Source organism: Dreissena polymorpha, chromosome 7, assembly GCF_020536995.1.
Source record: "Dreissena polymorpha isolate Duluth1 chromosome 7, UMN_Dpol_1.0, whole genome shotgun sequence".
Lineage (NCBI taxonomy): Eukaryota > Metazoa > Mollusca > Bivalvia > Myida > Dreissenidae > Dreissena > Dreissena polymorpha.
Window position 1 is genome coordinate 83,612,297 of NC_068361.1, and position 15,742 is coordinate 83,628,038.

At 37.5% G+C, this 15,742-nt stretch overlaps 1 protein-coding gene across 1 annotated transcript in view; it reads left to right on the top strand.

The window, feature by feature from the left end:
* The window catches only part of LOC127839885 (5'-3' exoribonuclease 1-like), a 51,650-nt gene that overhangs the window by 22,472 nt on the left and 13,436 nt on the right, over positions 1–15,742 (top strand). The window contains exons 10-15 of the mRNA XM_052368277.1: positions 3,595–3,764; positions 5,054–5,174; positions 10,811–11,007; positions 11,887–12,012; positions 12,468–12,542; positions 13,741–13,834. Coding sequence (XP_052224237.1) covers positions 3,595–3,764; positions 5,054–5,174; positions 10,811–11,007; positions 11,887–12,012; positions 12,468–12,542; positions 13,741–13,834 — 783 coding nt within the window. The remainder of the gene's footprint in view (positions 1–3,594; positions 3,765–5,053; positions 5,175–10,810; positions 11,008–11,886; positions 12,013–12,467; positions 12,543–13,740; positions 13,835–15,742) is intronic.

Sequence of the window (15,742 nt, forward strand, 5' to 3'; positions counted from 1 at the left end):
GGGGGTATATAGGAGTGAACTTGTCTGTCGGTCTGTATTTAGTGTCCGCTCTCTAATTCAAGTAGTTTTCATCCGATCTTCACCAAACTTGGTCAGAAGTTGTATCTACATGATGTCTAGGCAAAGTTCGAACATGGGCCTTGCCGGGTCAAAAACTAGGTCACGGGGTCACTTAGTGCGTTTTAAACATGCAGCATGTTGTCCGCTCTCTAATTCAAGTAGTTTTCATCCGATCTTCACCAAACTTGGTCAGAAGTTGTATCTAGATGATCTTAAGGCCAAGTTCGAACATGGGCCTTGCCGAGTCAAAAACTAGGTCATGGGGTCACTTAGTGCGTTTTTTAACATTCAGCATGGTGTCCTCTCTCTTATTCAAGTAGTTTTTATCCGATCTTCACCAAACTTGGTCAGAAGTTTTATCTAGATGATCTGAAGGCCAAGTTCTAACATGGGCCATGCAAGATCAAAAACTAGGTCACAGGGTCACTTAGTACGTTTCACAAATTGAGCATGGTGTCCGCTCTCTATTTCAAGTAGTTTAAATCTGATCTTCACCATACTTGGTCAGAAGTTGTAACTGTAGGTCAAGTTCGAACATGGGCCATGCCGGGTCAAAAACTAGGTCACGGGGTCACTTAGTGTGTTTTTAACCTCACCATGTTGTCCGCTCTCTAATTCAAGTAGTTTTTATCCAATCTTCACCAAAATTGGTCAGAAGTTGTATCTTAATAATGTCTAGGGCAAGTTTGAATATGGGTCATGCCGGGTCAAAAACAAGGTCACGGGGTCACTTAGTGCGTTTTAAACATCACAATGTTGTCCGCTCTCTATTTCAAGTAGTTTTCATCCAATCTTCACCAAACTTGGTCAGAAGTTGTATCTAGATGATGTCTAGGTCAAGTTTGAATATGGGTCATGCCGGGTCAAAAACTAGGTCAAGGTGTATTGTAGTGCGTTTTAAACCTCACCATGTTGTCCGCTCTCTAATTCAAGTAGTTTTCATCCAATCCTCACCAAACTTGGTCACAAGTTTTATCTAAATGATCTCTAGGACAAGTTTGAACATGGGCCATTCCGGGCCTAAAACTAGGTCACAGGGTCACTTAGTGCGTTTTTTAACATTCAGCATGGTGTCCGCTCTCTAATTCAAGTAGTTTACATCCGATCTTCACCAAACTTGGTCAGAAGTTTTATGGAGATGATCTTAAGGCCAAGTTAGAACATGGGCCTTTCTGGGTCAAAAACTAGGTCAAGAGGTCACTTAGTGCGTTTAAAAAATTGAGCATGGTGTCCGCTGTTTTTTGTGAAGACGACATGCAAAATATTATGTGTCAATGCGGCATGTGGGGTATTCGTCACGTCTGTGATAAAGCTCTAGTTGATCTGGTAACAGAATCACTTCAATGGATGGGGAAACATTTTCCAGCTTTGAAGAGATATCCTTTTCCCTCATTATTGATGTAGGTATAGTTCCCATTAAAGGGATTATGTAATATCTGCCTCTGTCATTGTACAAGTAACATTGCCTAGGGCTGTGGAATTTCTATGCCAGACTCATCCCAACAGGTTATTTTACTGTTGTACAAGTGGTTTCTTACACTTTGCTTGATCATGGTATATAATTGAGAAATTCCTCAAAGGTCCTTCAAAGCTTAGTAAAATTGATTTAGTATATCAATGCAGGGCAACAGATAAGATTTGTTTTATTGTTTTGTATTTGACAGAAAACAATTTTAAATTTAAAAAATCATACGCACAGAAAACGATCATGAAAATGAAAAAAGGAATAACAATCGCTTTATTATTTTCATTGTACCTTTCCCATTTGTACCGCATTTGATTTGAGTCAGTATACAGTGACCTTTAGTAGGGCTGTATTACTAGTAGAAAGTATAAATAAACACTGGTTTTGAGCCGGTAAATTATTAAATTTATTATAAAGTTATACAAAAGTTACTTCCATTGCGGCAAATGTCAGCAGCTAAATGCAGAATGTCTAAGAAACGTTAATAAACAGTTTGGGGGCCAAATATTTCACAATTCGTTACGTGGCTGAACTATCTGAAAAAAACGTTGTGAAGAGTATACACGCAGATTTAAGAGCACAGGTGGTGGCCGCTTCTGAAATATTTGTGCCTAAACACCATAATGATTCATTGTCTGTGATTCCAAAAAACTAATAAAATTGTGGAAAGATAATTTCCAATGGTTCGTCATTTATTTAGAGGGTAAGGAGATTGCTTAAAGTGCAACATTTGTTTAAAAGGTACAAATAAGTTAAAGGAATCTGTGTAAAAGTGTAATCTTGATGCAAGCAGACTTATCAGAATGTGTTATGCTATGCAAGATAGCTGTGTGTTTCTCAATTAGCCATGTGGAGTGTGAGAGAAGTTTTATTATCCAAAATTGTATAAATAACAAGTACAGGTGGTCTTTTAAGGCAGAAAATCTTGATACACTGGTATGTATTGTAATGGCTATGTGTCACATATCATAATTTAATCCTCAACACTCAGTTAAATTGTGCCTTAGCAAGAAAAAATTGTATAATGAGACTCAAAGGCAGGAGTTTTAAAACTGGTTGAAACAAAATGAATTATCATCATCCATCTGTTGATAGACAATAAATGGTTACAAAAGATGTGAAAATGTGAATTTATGATGACTATTAATTTGAATAAGAAAAGCTGAGAGTTATAGATGCCCAAAATAAAAGCTCATGTAAGTAAATGTTAGATCATATTGTCAAAAACTAATTGCCAATTGTGTTTTGAAGGAAAAAAAATAGAAATTTGTTACAAAAAGCTTGTAGTGAAACTTATTGACATGAAATCTGATATGTCGCAATGTTCATGTTGGAAATCAGATTTGACCATTTAATATTTAAAGTGGTATTATGGGCATCTAGCAGTTAATAGGTGTCTATCGCAACCGTTGTTTATTTTTGGTGTTTTCACTTCATAGACACTTACAATATGTTAATGCAGCATCAACATACTAAAACAATATCCCGGAAAGAGAAAAATAATGCATTTGAATATCAACCGTACTTTCGTTTCACAACTGATTATGCATTAACGATGTGAACCTAAATTTAGTTTTTGTGCAGATTCGTTCATACGACACAAAGACACAATTTTGTTTTACGGATCATTTCGACTTGGAGGACTGGGTGAGTCATGTAAAATATCAAATATAAATTATATTTTTAATAAACAACTGGAAGTAAGATGAGTTGCAGATAATTGGTCAATAACCACATTTTAACTTACTCTTTTTACCTGCTAATTCTTTTAAGCTCAATTCAACAGTGAAAAATGCCCATGATATCACTTTAATATTCCTTGATATATTTTTTTTACAGAAACTTTGTAGAGATGCTTAAATGCTCAATTGCATTGTTCAGCCCCCCAACGCTCTGTTTTATTACTGAACGGTCTTCTAGAAGCCATCAGGTCTACATATATAATGTGTTTCATTACGGAACTGTCTTCTAGAAGACATCAGGTCTGCATATATACATATAATGTGTTTCATTACAGAACCGTCTTCTAGAAGCCATCAGGTCTGCATATATCATGTGTTTCATTACAGAACCTTCTTCTAGAAGCCATCAGGAAAGTGTCCCACTTGCTGACGGAGGAGGATAAGTCTCGTAACATACACGGCCCCCACCTGCTGTACACGCACTCTGAGACCCCTGGTGACACCTACCCGACCTCTCTACCCGGCACCTTCCCAGACATTGCAGTCAACCATGCCAGGTAGGGCGCAAGTTTAATTGATATGGTGTCCATGTTGCATTGGTTCTTCTCAGGAAATGGACATATAAAGAAGTGTATAATCAGTATGGTTTTACCATTGTGGGTCAAAGATAGACAAATTGAATTGTATTATTTTGAAGAAAAAAAATGTGTTTTCAGGAATGTGATTCTTGTGGTTGATTTGTTTGCAAATGACATTGTTCTGTCTTACTCTCATCAAATCACAGTCATAGACAAATTAGTGAAAATCACATTTAAACAGGAATGGGGAGAAGCTATTGTTGATATAAATTAGAAAGCAATACCAGTTACCGAATGATTAAGGAAGATTGACCATCCTGGTATTTGGTGAGGTGAAGGTTATGCCATGTGTGAAAATAATGCACTACGGGTCACGCATAAAAGTGCCGTTTATTGAACACTGTATAAGAGCTGAATGTATGTGGCTGAAAAAAAAGTGAAAAATTATAGATTGCCAGCATGTTTCACAGGGAAACGAACATTACCGAATTAACCCCCAATTAATACTGTTATAGTGTGCATTTTAGTATGATATGTAAAAGTTTTTTAGAAGTAAATCTTGTTTAATTCAACTCATTGTTCAATTTTATATCTGTTCGGCGAGGTTTGTCAGCACATTAGGTTTTCCAAAATAATTCAACAGAATTTTCCTCCCCTTAAATTGCTTGTCAATCACAACTTTGGTTTTGTAAAAATATCACATTTAAGTTTTTGGTATTTAAAAAAAAAAATCCTTTTTTCGAGCTATTGAAACAACACTTTACAGTCAGGGCCCTCAATCTATCAAATCTGCGGCCGAATTTCGGCTGCAGTCCCCCACCTGAAAAGTATACTCTTTTTCCCCTTTTGGGGGAAAAATTCCCCCTGAAATAAAAAAACTAAAAATGTTTTTTTTTTATTTTATTTTTTTTTTTTTAATAAGATGTGTCTCATGATTATTATATCTCAATTCTATTTCAATTTAATCTTGTCAAACATACTAAATTATGAAAAATAAAATGAATATAGTGCAAAATGTACAAATGTAATAATGAGAGAGTAAGAAAAAAAATCCCCCCAAAAGCGAAACGCCGCGAAAATCCCCCCTCATGAGGGTAGCAACCCGCTTCCCCTAAAATGGATTGAGGGCCCTGTTTGTCTGTTAATAATTTATCTTTTATCATTTACTCATTTTCGAAACATAGATTGTGTTGATGCAATGGATCTATAGCAACTTGTCGGCAACACATTGCAACAGAATTCACTATTTTGGACATGTACTCCTGCAGGTTAACGAAGAAGGCTGCGTTCCACCTTGCCTCTAGTGAGCTGAGGAAGGGGCTGCTTTCAGGGGCCAGGTTGGATATCTTCTATCCAGGCTTCCCTACCCTCATACACATACCTTACAAGGTAACACTGCCCTACCCTCAAACACATACCTCACAAGGTAACACTGCACTACCCTCAAACACATACCTCATAAGGTAACACTGCACTACCCTCAAACACATACCTCATAAGGTAACACTGCCCTACCCTCATACACATACCTCACAAGGTAACACTGCACTACCCTCAAACACATACCTCATAAGGTAACACTGCACTACCCTCAAACACATACCTCATAAGGTAACACTGCACTACCCTCAAACACATACCTCATAAGGTAACACTGCCCTACCCTCAAACACATACCTCACAAGGTAATACTGCACTACCCTCATACACATACCTCATAAGGTAACACTGCCCTACCCTCAAACACATACCTCACAAGGTAATACTGCACTACTCTCAAACACATACCTCACAAGGTAACACTGCCCTACCCTCAAACAAATACCTCACAAGGTAACACTGCCCTACCCTCAAACAAATACCTCACAAGGTAACACTGCACTGCCCTCAAACACATAACTCATATGGTAACACTGCACTACCCTCAAACACATACCTCATAAGGTAACACTGCCCTACCCTCAAACACATACCTCACAAGGTAATACTGCACTACCCTCATACACATACCTCACAAGGTAACACTGCCCTACCCTCAAACAAATACCTCACAAGGTAACACTGCACTGCCCTCAAACACATAACTCATATGGTATGCTGAAAGGTTTCTGTGGCGTAAAGGATATGGTGTCTGCATATCGACTGGGAGGTCACAGGTTTAATCGTCATTGGGGAGTGTTCTTAAGATCCCCAAAGACACCAAGTACTGGTTCTTCCCAGAAAATGGACTCAATAGCATTTCATGATCAGGTGAGACCACACAGTGGAATTTATACCCAAAACAGTGAGACCATGTGTTTCAATAATCACTTTGAGTGTTACCTAGGTAGTTAAGAACCCATTTTTAGTTCGGCTGTTTTTGGAGAAAACCCGAGGTATTGTCATAGCCAGCTTGTCGTCCAACGTCTGCCGTAGGCGTCGTGCTAAAACCTTAACATTGGCTCTAAAATCAAAGTGCTTCCACCTTAGTATTTGAAACTTCATATGTAGATGCACCTTGATGAGTTCTACACGCCACACCCATTTTGGAGTCACTAGGTCAAAAGTCAAATTCACTGTGACCTCTAATATAAATCTTTAACATAGGCTCTCAAATCAAAGTGCTTTCATCTACAAATTTGAAACTCCATATGTAGATGCACCTTGATGTGTTCTTCACGCCACACCCATTTTTGGGTTACTAGGTCAAAGGTCAAGGTCACTGTGACCTCTAATATAAAACTTTAACATAAACCTCTAAATTCGCTCTAAAATCAAAGTGGTTCCACCTACAACTTTCAAACTTCATATGTAGATGCACCTTGATGAGTTTTACAAGCCACGACCATTTTGGGTCACTAGGTCATAGGTCAAGGTCACTGACCTCTAAAAAAAAATAATCTGACAACCTTCGCAGCCAAGCGTGGCACCCGTTATGCGGTGCTCTTGTTTAATCTCCATTTAATCAAAGACTAAGGCTTATTAAAATGCTATTGAGTCTTATTTGGTTGGTGTTCTGTCTAAAATAATTTATCAATATTTTGTTTTCCTGCCCAACTTTCTAAATTTCGTATTCAATATTCATGAAAATTTACCCAGGTGTTACAAACATTTGCACAATTCTGTCACCATAGATAAAAAAAAATTGTTAGAAAAAACATTTTTCCAAATCCTATGTCTAAATAATTTGGCTAAAATGTTCAATAGGTGGTCATCTGCCAAAATTATACAAAAGTATTTCTTAAACTCAAGCAGACAAGCATAACATGGAATTTGTGCTTAATTTGTGTATATTTGACATATTTTGCTTAAGTTCTGAACCAATATTCATGATAATGTACACAGATGCTCCTTGGAGCTTCCTCTACTAAACATATGCACATACATGTATATCCTCTTTACTGCACAAGATGTCAACCATAGCTACAGATTAGAAAAACACCTTGAAGCCGTTGTCTTTTAATTAGGGATGCAAGAGGTTACAAAAATCTGTAACCGGTTAACATTTTGCAGTAACCGGTTATTAACCGGTTAACCGAAACGCTTTAGGTAGTTTCAATGTTAGAGTACATAAAAATGTCATACCCCTCGAACCGCTCTATAGACACGAAAGTAATTTCTAATTTGAGATCGCTTGCGTCATCATTTTATTTTTCATTGGGCCGCTTATATTACGTTCGCGTCATATCGCTCACAAAAACGTGTGTTTCTTTGTTAATTATGTTTCCATTTTTAAAGCTCAAATTGACCTTATATCCTTATATTAACATGTTTTTTTCCTTTCTGGTTGACGTATAGAGGGTCATGTGTCTCAACGAATCCGCATCTCTCTTTATTGGATAATTGCATATTTTCAATTATTTTGTTATTTGCATTTTAGCGTCTGTAGCCGAATTATTATTGTTTAATGTTCATTTTACATTTAAATGTGGGTAAAATAAAGAACACAAACTCAGATTCTGAGTTAATTTTTTATTCACAGTTTCTAGTTCTGTCTGCAGAATAAATCATGGGCACGTATGCCTGGACCACGAAATTTGCAAGGGCCTGGTTGATCGTCTCGCTCGACGAAGGACGGGGGGCAAAAACCTGGTGTAACGTCTGTTGCTTTGCCACATCCGGACTGGCCTTGTTGTTGTCAACGGACGGATGCTTAAATTTTATATGATTTCGCAGATTTGAGGTGCCGCCATGCAGTTGAATTGTTGCACTGCATAACAGACAAGATGCAGTGCTCTTGTCTGCCGATTTTCTGAAGTGTTTCCATACCTCGGACGGTAATGGTGGCATCGTTGGTGACGTAAATTACAATAATGATAGTAATTTCTCAGAAGCAAATACGACGTTTACTTGACAAGATTTTAACTACGAATGCATTTATTCGGAAAATTGTTTCTTATAAAACACGGTATTTTCGCGAGCAATCAGTGTTGGATATTGGTTAACAAAACATCAAAAAAAGCCGTGCATTGTCTAAACTGTTTTTTATCGCGAGTTCGATAAACGTGTCAATTACGTCTTCGCTAATAGCCCCCACTCCCCGCAGTTTGCTAGTTAAATTTTCGCGAGTCAAACAAAACAATGGTGCCAATTATCAAAACGTAACCCTATTTGTTATTATAAAGGTATTGATTTATTGCTTTATTGCTGTGTTTGTTGACACGTTATTTATTACCGTCGACTGTGCGGCATGTTGTTTTAACTAGTCGCCAGCGCAATTTGGCAGTATGTCACGCGAAAAAAGTAAAAACGTACAAGTTATTCGATGAAAAACAAAATCATAATCAAATATATTTTTCAAGGTTAACCTTTTGCTGAAAATGTAACCGGTTAACTGGTCGTTCGGTAGGTTAACCTCTTGCATCCCTACTTTTAATCCAATTATTTAACACTTTTTCATTAGATGGTCATTTGCCAAAATGATTCAATCGGGTTTGCTCAATTGCACAAAATGCAAGCTGGAATCCTAGAAACTTTGATCATGTGTCAAAAGAAAAAAGTATAACAGAATTATTTTTTAGCTCACCGGAGCACAACGTGCTCATGGTGAGCTTTTGTGATCCATCATCCGTCGTGGGTTGTGCGTTGTGCGGCGTCAACATTTGCCTTGTTAACTCTCTAGAGGCCACATTTATTGTCCAATCTTCATGAAATTCGGTCAGAAGATTGGTCTCAATGATATCTTGGATGAGTTCGAAAATGGAAACGTTTGCTTGAAAAACATGGTTGCCAAGGGGCGGGGCATTTTTCCTTATATGGCTATATATGGCTATAGAAAAATCTTGAAAACACTCTAGAGGCCACATTTATTGTCTGATCTTCATGAAACTTGATCAGAAGATTTGTCTCAATGAGTCAGAAGATTCATCCCAATAATATCTTGGATGAGTTCGAAAATGATGCTAGTTGGTTGAAAAACATGGCCGCCAGGGGGCGGGGCATTTTTCCTTATATGGCTATAGTAAACCTTGTTAACACTCTAGAGGCTACATTTATTTTCCGATCTTCATGAAATTTGCTCAGAAGATTTGTCCCAATGATATCTTGGATGAGTTCAAAAATGGTAACCTTTGCTTGAAAAACATGGCTGTCAAGGGGCGGGGCATTTTTCCTTATATGGCTATATATGGCTATAGTAAAATCTTGTTAACACTCTAGAGGCCACATTTATTGTACAATCTTCATGAAACTTGGTCAGAAGATTCATCCCAATAATATCTTGGACGAGTTCGAAAATGATGCCAGTTGGTTGAAAAACATGGCTGCCAGGGGGCGGGGCATTTTTCCTTATATGGCTATAGTAAAACCTTGTTAACTCTCTAGAGGCCACATTTATTTTCTGATCTTCATGAAACTTGCTCAGAAGATTTGTCTCAATGATATCTTGGATAATTTAAAAATGGTAACCTTTGCTCTAAAAAACATGGCTGCCATGGGGCCGGGCATTTTCCTTATATGACTATATTTGGCTATAGTAAAATCTTGTTAACACTGTAGAGGCCACATTTATTGTCCAATCTTCATGAAACTTGGTCAGAAGATTCATCCCAATAATATCTTGGACGAGTTAGAAAATTATGCCGGTTGGTTGAAAAGCATGGCCGTTCCGGGGGCGGGCATTTTTCCTTATATGGCTTGAGTAAAACCTTGTTAACACTCTAGAGGCCACATTTATTGTCGAATCTTGATGAAACTTGGTCAGAAGATGTGCCCCAATGATATCTTGAATGAGTTCGAAAATGGTTTTGGTTGCTTAAAAAACATGGCCAACAGGGGGCGGGGCATTTTTCCTTATATGGCTATAGTAAAACCTTGTTAACACTCTAGAGGCCTCATTTATTGTCCAATCTTCATGAAATTTGGTGAGAAGATTGGTCTCAATGATATCTTGGATGAGTTCGAAAATAATTATGTTTGCTTGAAAACATGGCTTCCAAGTGGCAGGGTATTTTCCTTATATGGCTATAGTAAAATCTTGTTAACACTCAAGAGGCCACATTTACTGTCCGATCTTCATGAAACTTGGTCAGAAGATTCATCCCGATAATATCTTGGACGAGTTCAAAAATGATGCCGGTTGGTTGAAAAACATGGCTGCCAGAGGGCGGGGCATTTTTCCTTATATGGCTATAGTAAAACCTTGTTAAAACTCTAGAGGCCACATTTATTTTCCGATCTTAATGAAACTTGGTCAGAAGATTTGTCCCAATAATATCTTGTTATCTCAGGTGAGCGACTTTGGGCCTTTTAGGCCCTCTTGTTTAATGTGAGTGCTTAATATTCAAATTATTTTACAAATGTTTGTATAATGTGATCTCTGTTAAACTAATTGTATCGACTGTTCTAAATGAGAAGATCACTTAAGGTTAAATAGTATTCATCCCTTTTATGTACTGAATATCATATCAATCAACCATTCTTTTTATACAACCTGAAAATGCACCCTTATTGGCACCATGAAAATGGGGCTTATATTGTGACCTCCACATTATTTTCTTGTATATTTGTATTGCTGTCCCATGTATGTATTATTCTGACTGTTACAGGCAAAGCTCAGCAAGGAAGGTGTGAAGGTGTTCAAGGCCAGTAGTTGTGGTTACAACATGATGCTGCATGTGGAGGATGATTGGTGTAGCAAGGCTATAGACCAGGTGGCGAAGGAATACCTCGGTAAGGAGGTCTACGTCAACTGGCCCCACCTGTATGAGGCCAAGGTCGAGGAGGTCTGTGATAACTGCTGGAGGTATGTTGCTTCTTGGAAAAACTTAGCTTTCTGCATGTGTGTCAAGTGTTGTCTCAGATTAGCCTGTGCAGTCATCACAAGCTAAACAGGGACAACACTTTCTGCTTTTATGGAAAGGTTTGTTATAGGAGGCCTCTTTTAAATAAAAATCCAGTCTAGGCAGAATTAAGTTTGGTCTGATAAGTCTCTGCAGACTGCACAGGCTAATCTCGGACAACACTATACACAAATATGGTTATCCAAGTTTTCCAAGAAACTGCTTTAGTCTCCCAAAGTGACACTGATTGTGTGGTATTTATATTTGTGATGTTAACAAATTTTCACTTTGGGAAGTAATATAATGTTAAAGCAAAGTTTGATTATGGATATATTAGAGTCTTTCCTGTCTATTTTTATGTATGTAAGGCCACATAAAATGATATGATTTAGTAAACAAAATCTACATTTCTCAAAAAAATAAAATGAAAATTAAAATATATCATCATTTATAGCCATTACATTTCTCAGTCCTTGAATTAATAACCTCACATTTATCATTATCATGGGTTATACACTTTTTCATGTCCAATAATCCACATGATTTGATATGTTTTCTTGAACTCTGACAATTGCATGGTGGTAGCTGAAAATATTAAGTTTGTGAAGCAAAATTTTCTCAGCATTTTGCAAGTGATTAAATCAACAGTTCATTTATTTCATCCCTATGAAGTTTAGATGTGCAAGACATTTTTGTATTCATCATTTATCCGCTCATTTTCTATGTTATTTGCATTGAAAATGGCTTACAGAGAGGTACAGATGTAATAGTTAAACCTTTTAAAGAAGTGAATAGTTCATACAATTGACATATTCAATCACTTGAACTTCATTTCATAACAGTTACAAGTATGTTGAGGGTGACAAGTCCACCAAATCAGGTACGACAAGTCCAGGCATTAATCGTGTGAAGCAGGATCATCTGATGGCCAACAAATGGAACAAGGAGAGGGATTCAATCGCTGAAAGGTCAGTACAGAGGCTTGGCTTATAAGCTTGTCCCATCTAAGTGCGGAGTAACTGTTCTATTGTATTTAATGCTTACCATTTAAACTCAGTCATAAGTCTTTCCACTCATATGTCGGTGGGTCAACATTTTACAAAATTGTCAGATTTGTTAAGTTTCACAAGAAACAAAACACAACATCAGCCCAAAAAGCCAAATGTGTTTGTGTTTTATGGCCCACCCAAGTCCAAAGTTACTATCAATCTGTATATTATACCACCTGAGGTTAAAATACGGATGAAAAATGTGTCCAGGCAATGATTTTGTATGTGGGTAAACAAATTAAATGCAAACAACTACAAATTGACGGTTTACATAAATTTGAATGTCTTTACTTTCACACATGTTTTTCTTTGTGTCTTGTGACATACATATTTGTATATAGCATTTTAGTTAAATGTGAGATTCATTTTTTCAGATACAAGGATCAGCTGGGGGTGGTGGTTGGCAATACCAAGATTCTGCTGAGAGCTCTCCCCAGGACTGGCAGGAAGTAAGCTTGCATTAACACTCATACATTCTAGTTTGACAGATGTTGTTAGCTAAAGTAAATCTTGTACATTTTAAATGACAATGATTTTTTTACAGGGTTGTGTTTCTTGTCTCTTATTTGCATCTAGTTGGCACAAATTGAATTTTCTGAATCCTTTTACGAACCCAGTTGTTGACATTCTGAAAGGAGGGGTACAGAAGTATGTCTGTTATCAATTCTTTGAATTGATATGGAACCATTGTACGAAGAAAACTGTAATCAAGTTTTGCTGCATGTTTGGATATAAGTGTCATATAATTCTGAATCATTTCATGTCATTTTTTTAAAGAAAATTATTTGAGAAATATCAATAGGAAATATTGAAGTGTGTTTGATATTGATAGTATTAATAGTAAATGGGTCTTGTACTGGGAAAATTGGGCACAAAGCAACTTCATTAAGGGTGGTTCCAGATTAGCCTGTGCTGTCTGCACAATCAAATCAGGGACAACACTTTTCACCTTAACTGGATTTTTGTTTATGAGATACTTCCTTAATTTGTAAACAAATAATTAAAAGGGGAAAGTGTTGTTCCTGATTAGCATGTGCACACCAGGGGTGGAACCAGGATTTCAGTTGGGGGAGGGGGGGGGGGGGGGGGGGGGTTAGGTATATTGAAAGATTTGCTTGGGGTCCGTAAGCTCCATAATTTTAGTGATTTTGAAGGCATTGACAACCACTTCTCGAGCATCTCAGGCCTTATATTCTTTCATCAAAGTACCTTCTTATAATGCCTGAAAAGTGCATAGTTTGTAGTTAAGGGGGGTCCAGGGGGACAAAGCTCCACGATGTTAATGATTTTGGTGCTTTGACAACCTCTTCTCAATCATGTCACGCCTTATATACTTTCATCAAAGTACCTTCTTATAATGCCAAAAAAGTGCATAGAGAATAGTTTTGGGGGTCAAGCCCCCCGGAAGCTCCACGATTTTAGTGATTTTGAAGGCTTTGACAAGTTTAAATAGGTGATTTAGATCTTGTTAAGTGTGAAACATCAAATGAATTGACTTTACTTCGGCAATTTAAGGGGGAGCATACGCCGCATCCGCGCCCCCCCCCCCCCCCCCACCCCCCCACCACCCCCTGGATCTGCCTATGCACACGCATAAAGCCCAGTATCCGAAGAATGTGGCTCAAATGCTTCAATGTTTTGCTTTAGATATATCCTGTCATCAAATGGAAATGTCACTATGGAAAAGCAGTTTGGGAACCAGCCAGTGGCATTTGCTTTACAAGCAACAGTTAAAGTTAAGGTGGGAACAGTTCTTGTTTCTTTTTGGAGATTTGAAAATTTAAGTACAAAATAAATGGGATTATCATGCACCTTGCATGCATCCATTTAGCGTCATATGTATATAATGATGTACATGTATATTTATTTTTAAAAGGCCTCTCATGGTTAGTTGACCTGCAGCTTTGAAATAAACTGTATTCCTTTATTATTCTAATGGATTTTGGTTTTTTAAAAATGTTGAGGGTGGTATTTGAGGTCATTATGTGAACATGTAAGTGTAAGTTGTGAGAAAACGGTGTTTAATGCATGTGTGAAAGGAGTATTTCCAGATTAGCAAGTGCAGTCCTCACAGGCTAATCAGGTATGACACAAAGTTTGTTTATACCCCCATTACCATTGGTAATGAGGGCTATAAAGGAGTCACTTTGTCGGTCCGACGGTCTGTCTCGAAATTTCATCCGATCTTCACCAAACTTGGTCAGAAGTTGTATCTAGGTGATGTCTAGGTCAAGTTTGAATATGGGTCATGCCAGGTCAAAAACGGGGTCATTAAGTGCGTTTTAAACAGAAAGTTTGTTCGGACCATAACGATGTCATTTATTGTTAGATTTTAAAATGACTTTGTACATTTGTTCACCATTATGAGATGGTGTGTTGTGTGAAAAAAGTACGTCTATATCTCAAAGGTCAAGGTCACACTTGGAGTTCAAAGGTCAAATGCTTGTCCGGGCCATAACTTTGTCATTTATTGTGAGATTTTAAAATCATAAGGCAAATTTGTTCACCATCATTGGATGGTGTGTCGCCCAAAAGAATTACGTCAATATCTCCAAGGTAAAGGTCACACTTTGAGTGCAACGATCATAAATGAGCTTGTCCAGGCCATAAATATGTCATTCATTGTAAGATTTTAAAATCATTTGGCACATTTGTTCACCATCATTTGACGGTGTGTTGCACGAAAGAATAACGTCGATATCTCCGAGGTCAAGGTCACAGTTAAAGTTCAAAGGTCAAAAATGGCCATCAATGAGCTTGTCCGGGCCATAACTTTGTTGTTAATTGTGAGAATTGAAAATCATATGGCACATTTGTTCACCATCATTGGACGGTGTGTCACACAAAAGAATTATGTCGATATCTCCAAGGTCAAGGTCAAACGTTGAGGTCAAAGGTCAAAAATGGCCATAAATGAGCTTGTCGGGCCATAAATATGTCGTTCTTTGTGAGATTTAAAAATCATTTGGCACATATGTTCACCATCATTTGACAGTGTGTCGCGTGAAAGAATAATGTCGATATCTCTAAGGTCAAGGTCACACTGAGTTCAAAGGTCAAAAATGGCCATAAATTATCAAGTCCGGGCCATAACTATGTCATTTATTGTGAGATTTTGAAATCATTTGGCTTATTTGGTCACCATCATTGGACGTTGTGTCGCGCGAAAGAATTACGTTGATATCTCCAAGGTCAAGGTCACACTTTGAATTCAAAGGTTAAAAATGGCCATAAATGAGCTTGTCCGGGCCATAACTATGTAATTCATTGTGAGTTTTTAAAATGACTCTGTACATTAATTTTGTTCACAGTCATTGGACAGCGTGTCATGTGAAAGAATTCAATAGTTCAAAGGTCAAAATGGATATAAATGATAATGGCATAATAATTCTTAAAAATCGCCATTTATTAGATTCTCTTGTTTTGTGAAAACAGCATGCAAAATATTCTGTGTCAATGCGGCACGTGGGGGTATACGTCACGTCTGTGACAAAGGTCTAGTTGTTTTTGTTTTTTAAGAAGTGTCTTCTAGGCAAAATCCAGTTTATGGATTAAGTTTCGACTTAGATAAGCCTTCATGACTGCACAGGTTTTCTGGGACTACACTTATTGCATTAATCCCAGTTTTCCCAGAAATAGGCTCATAAGT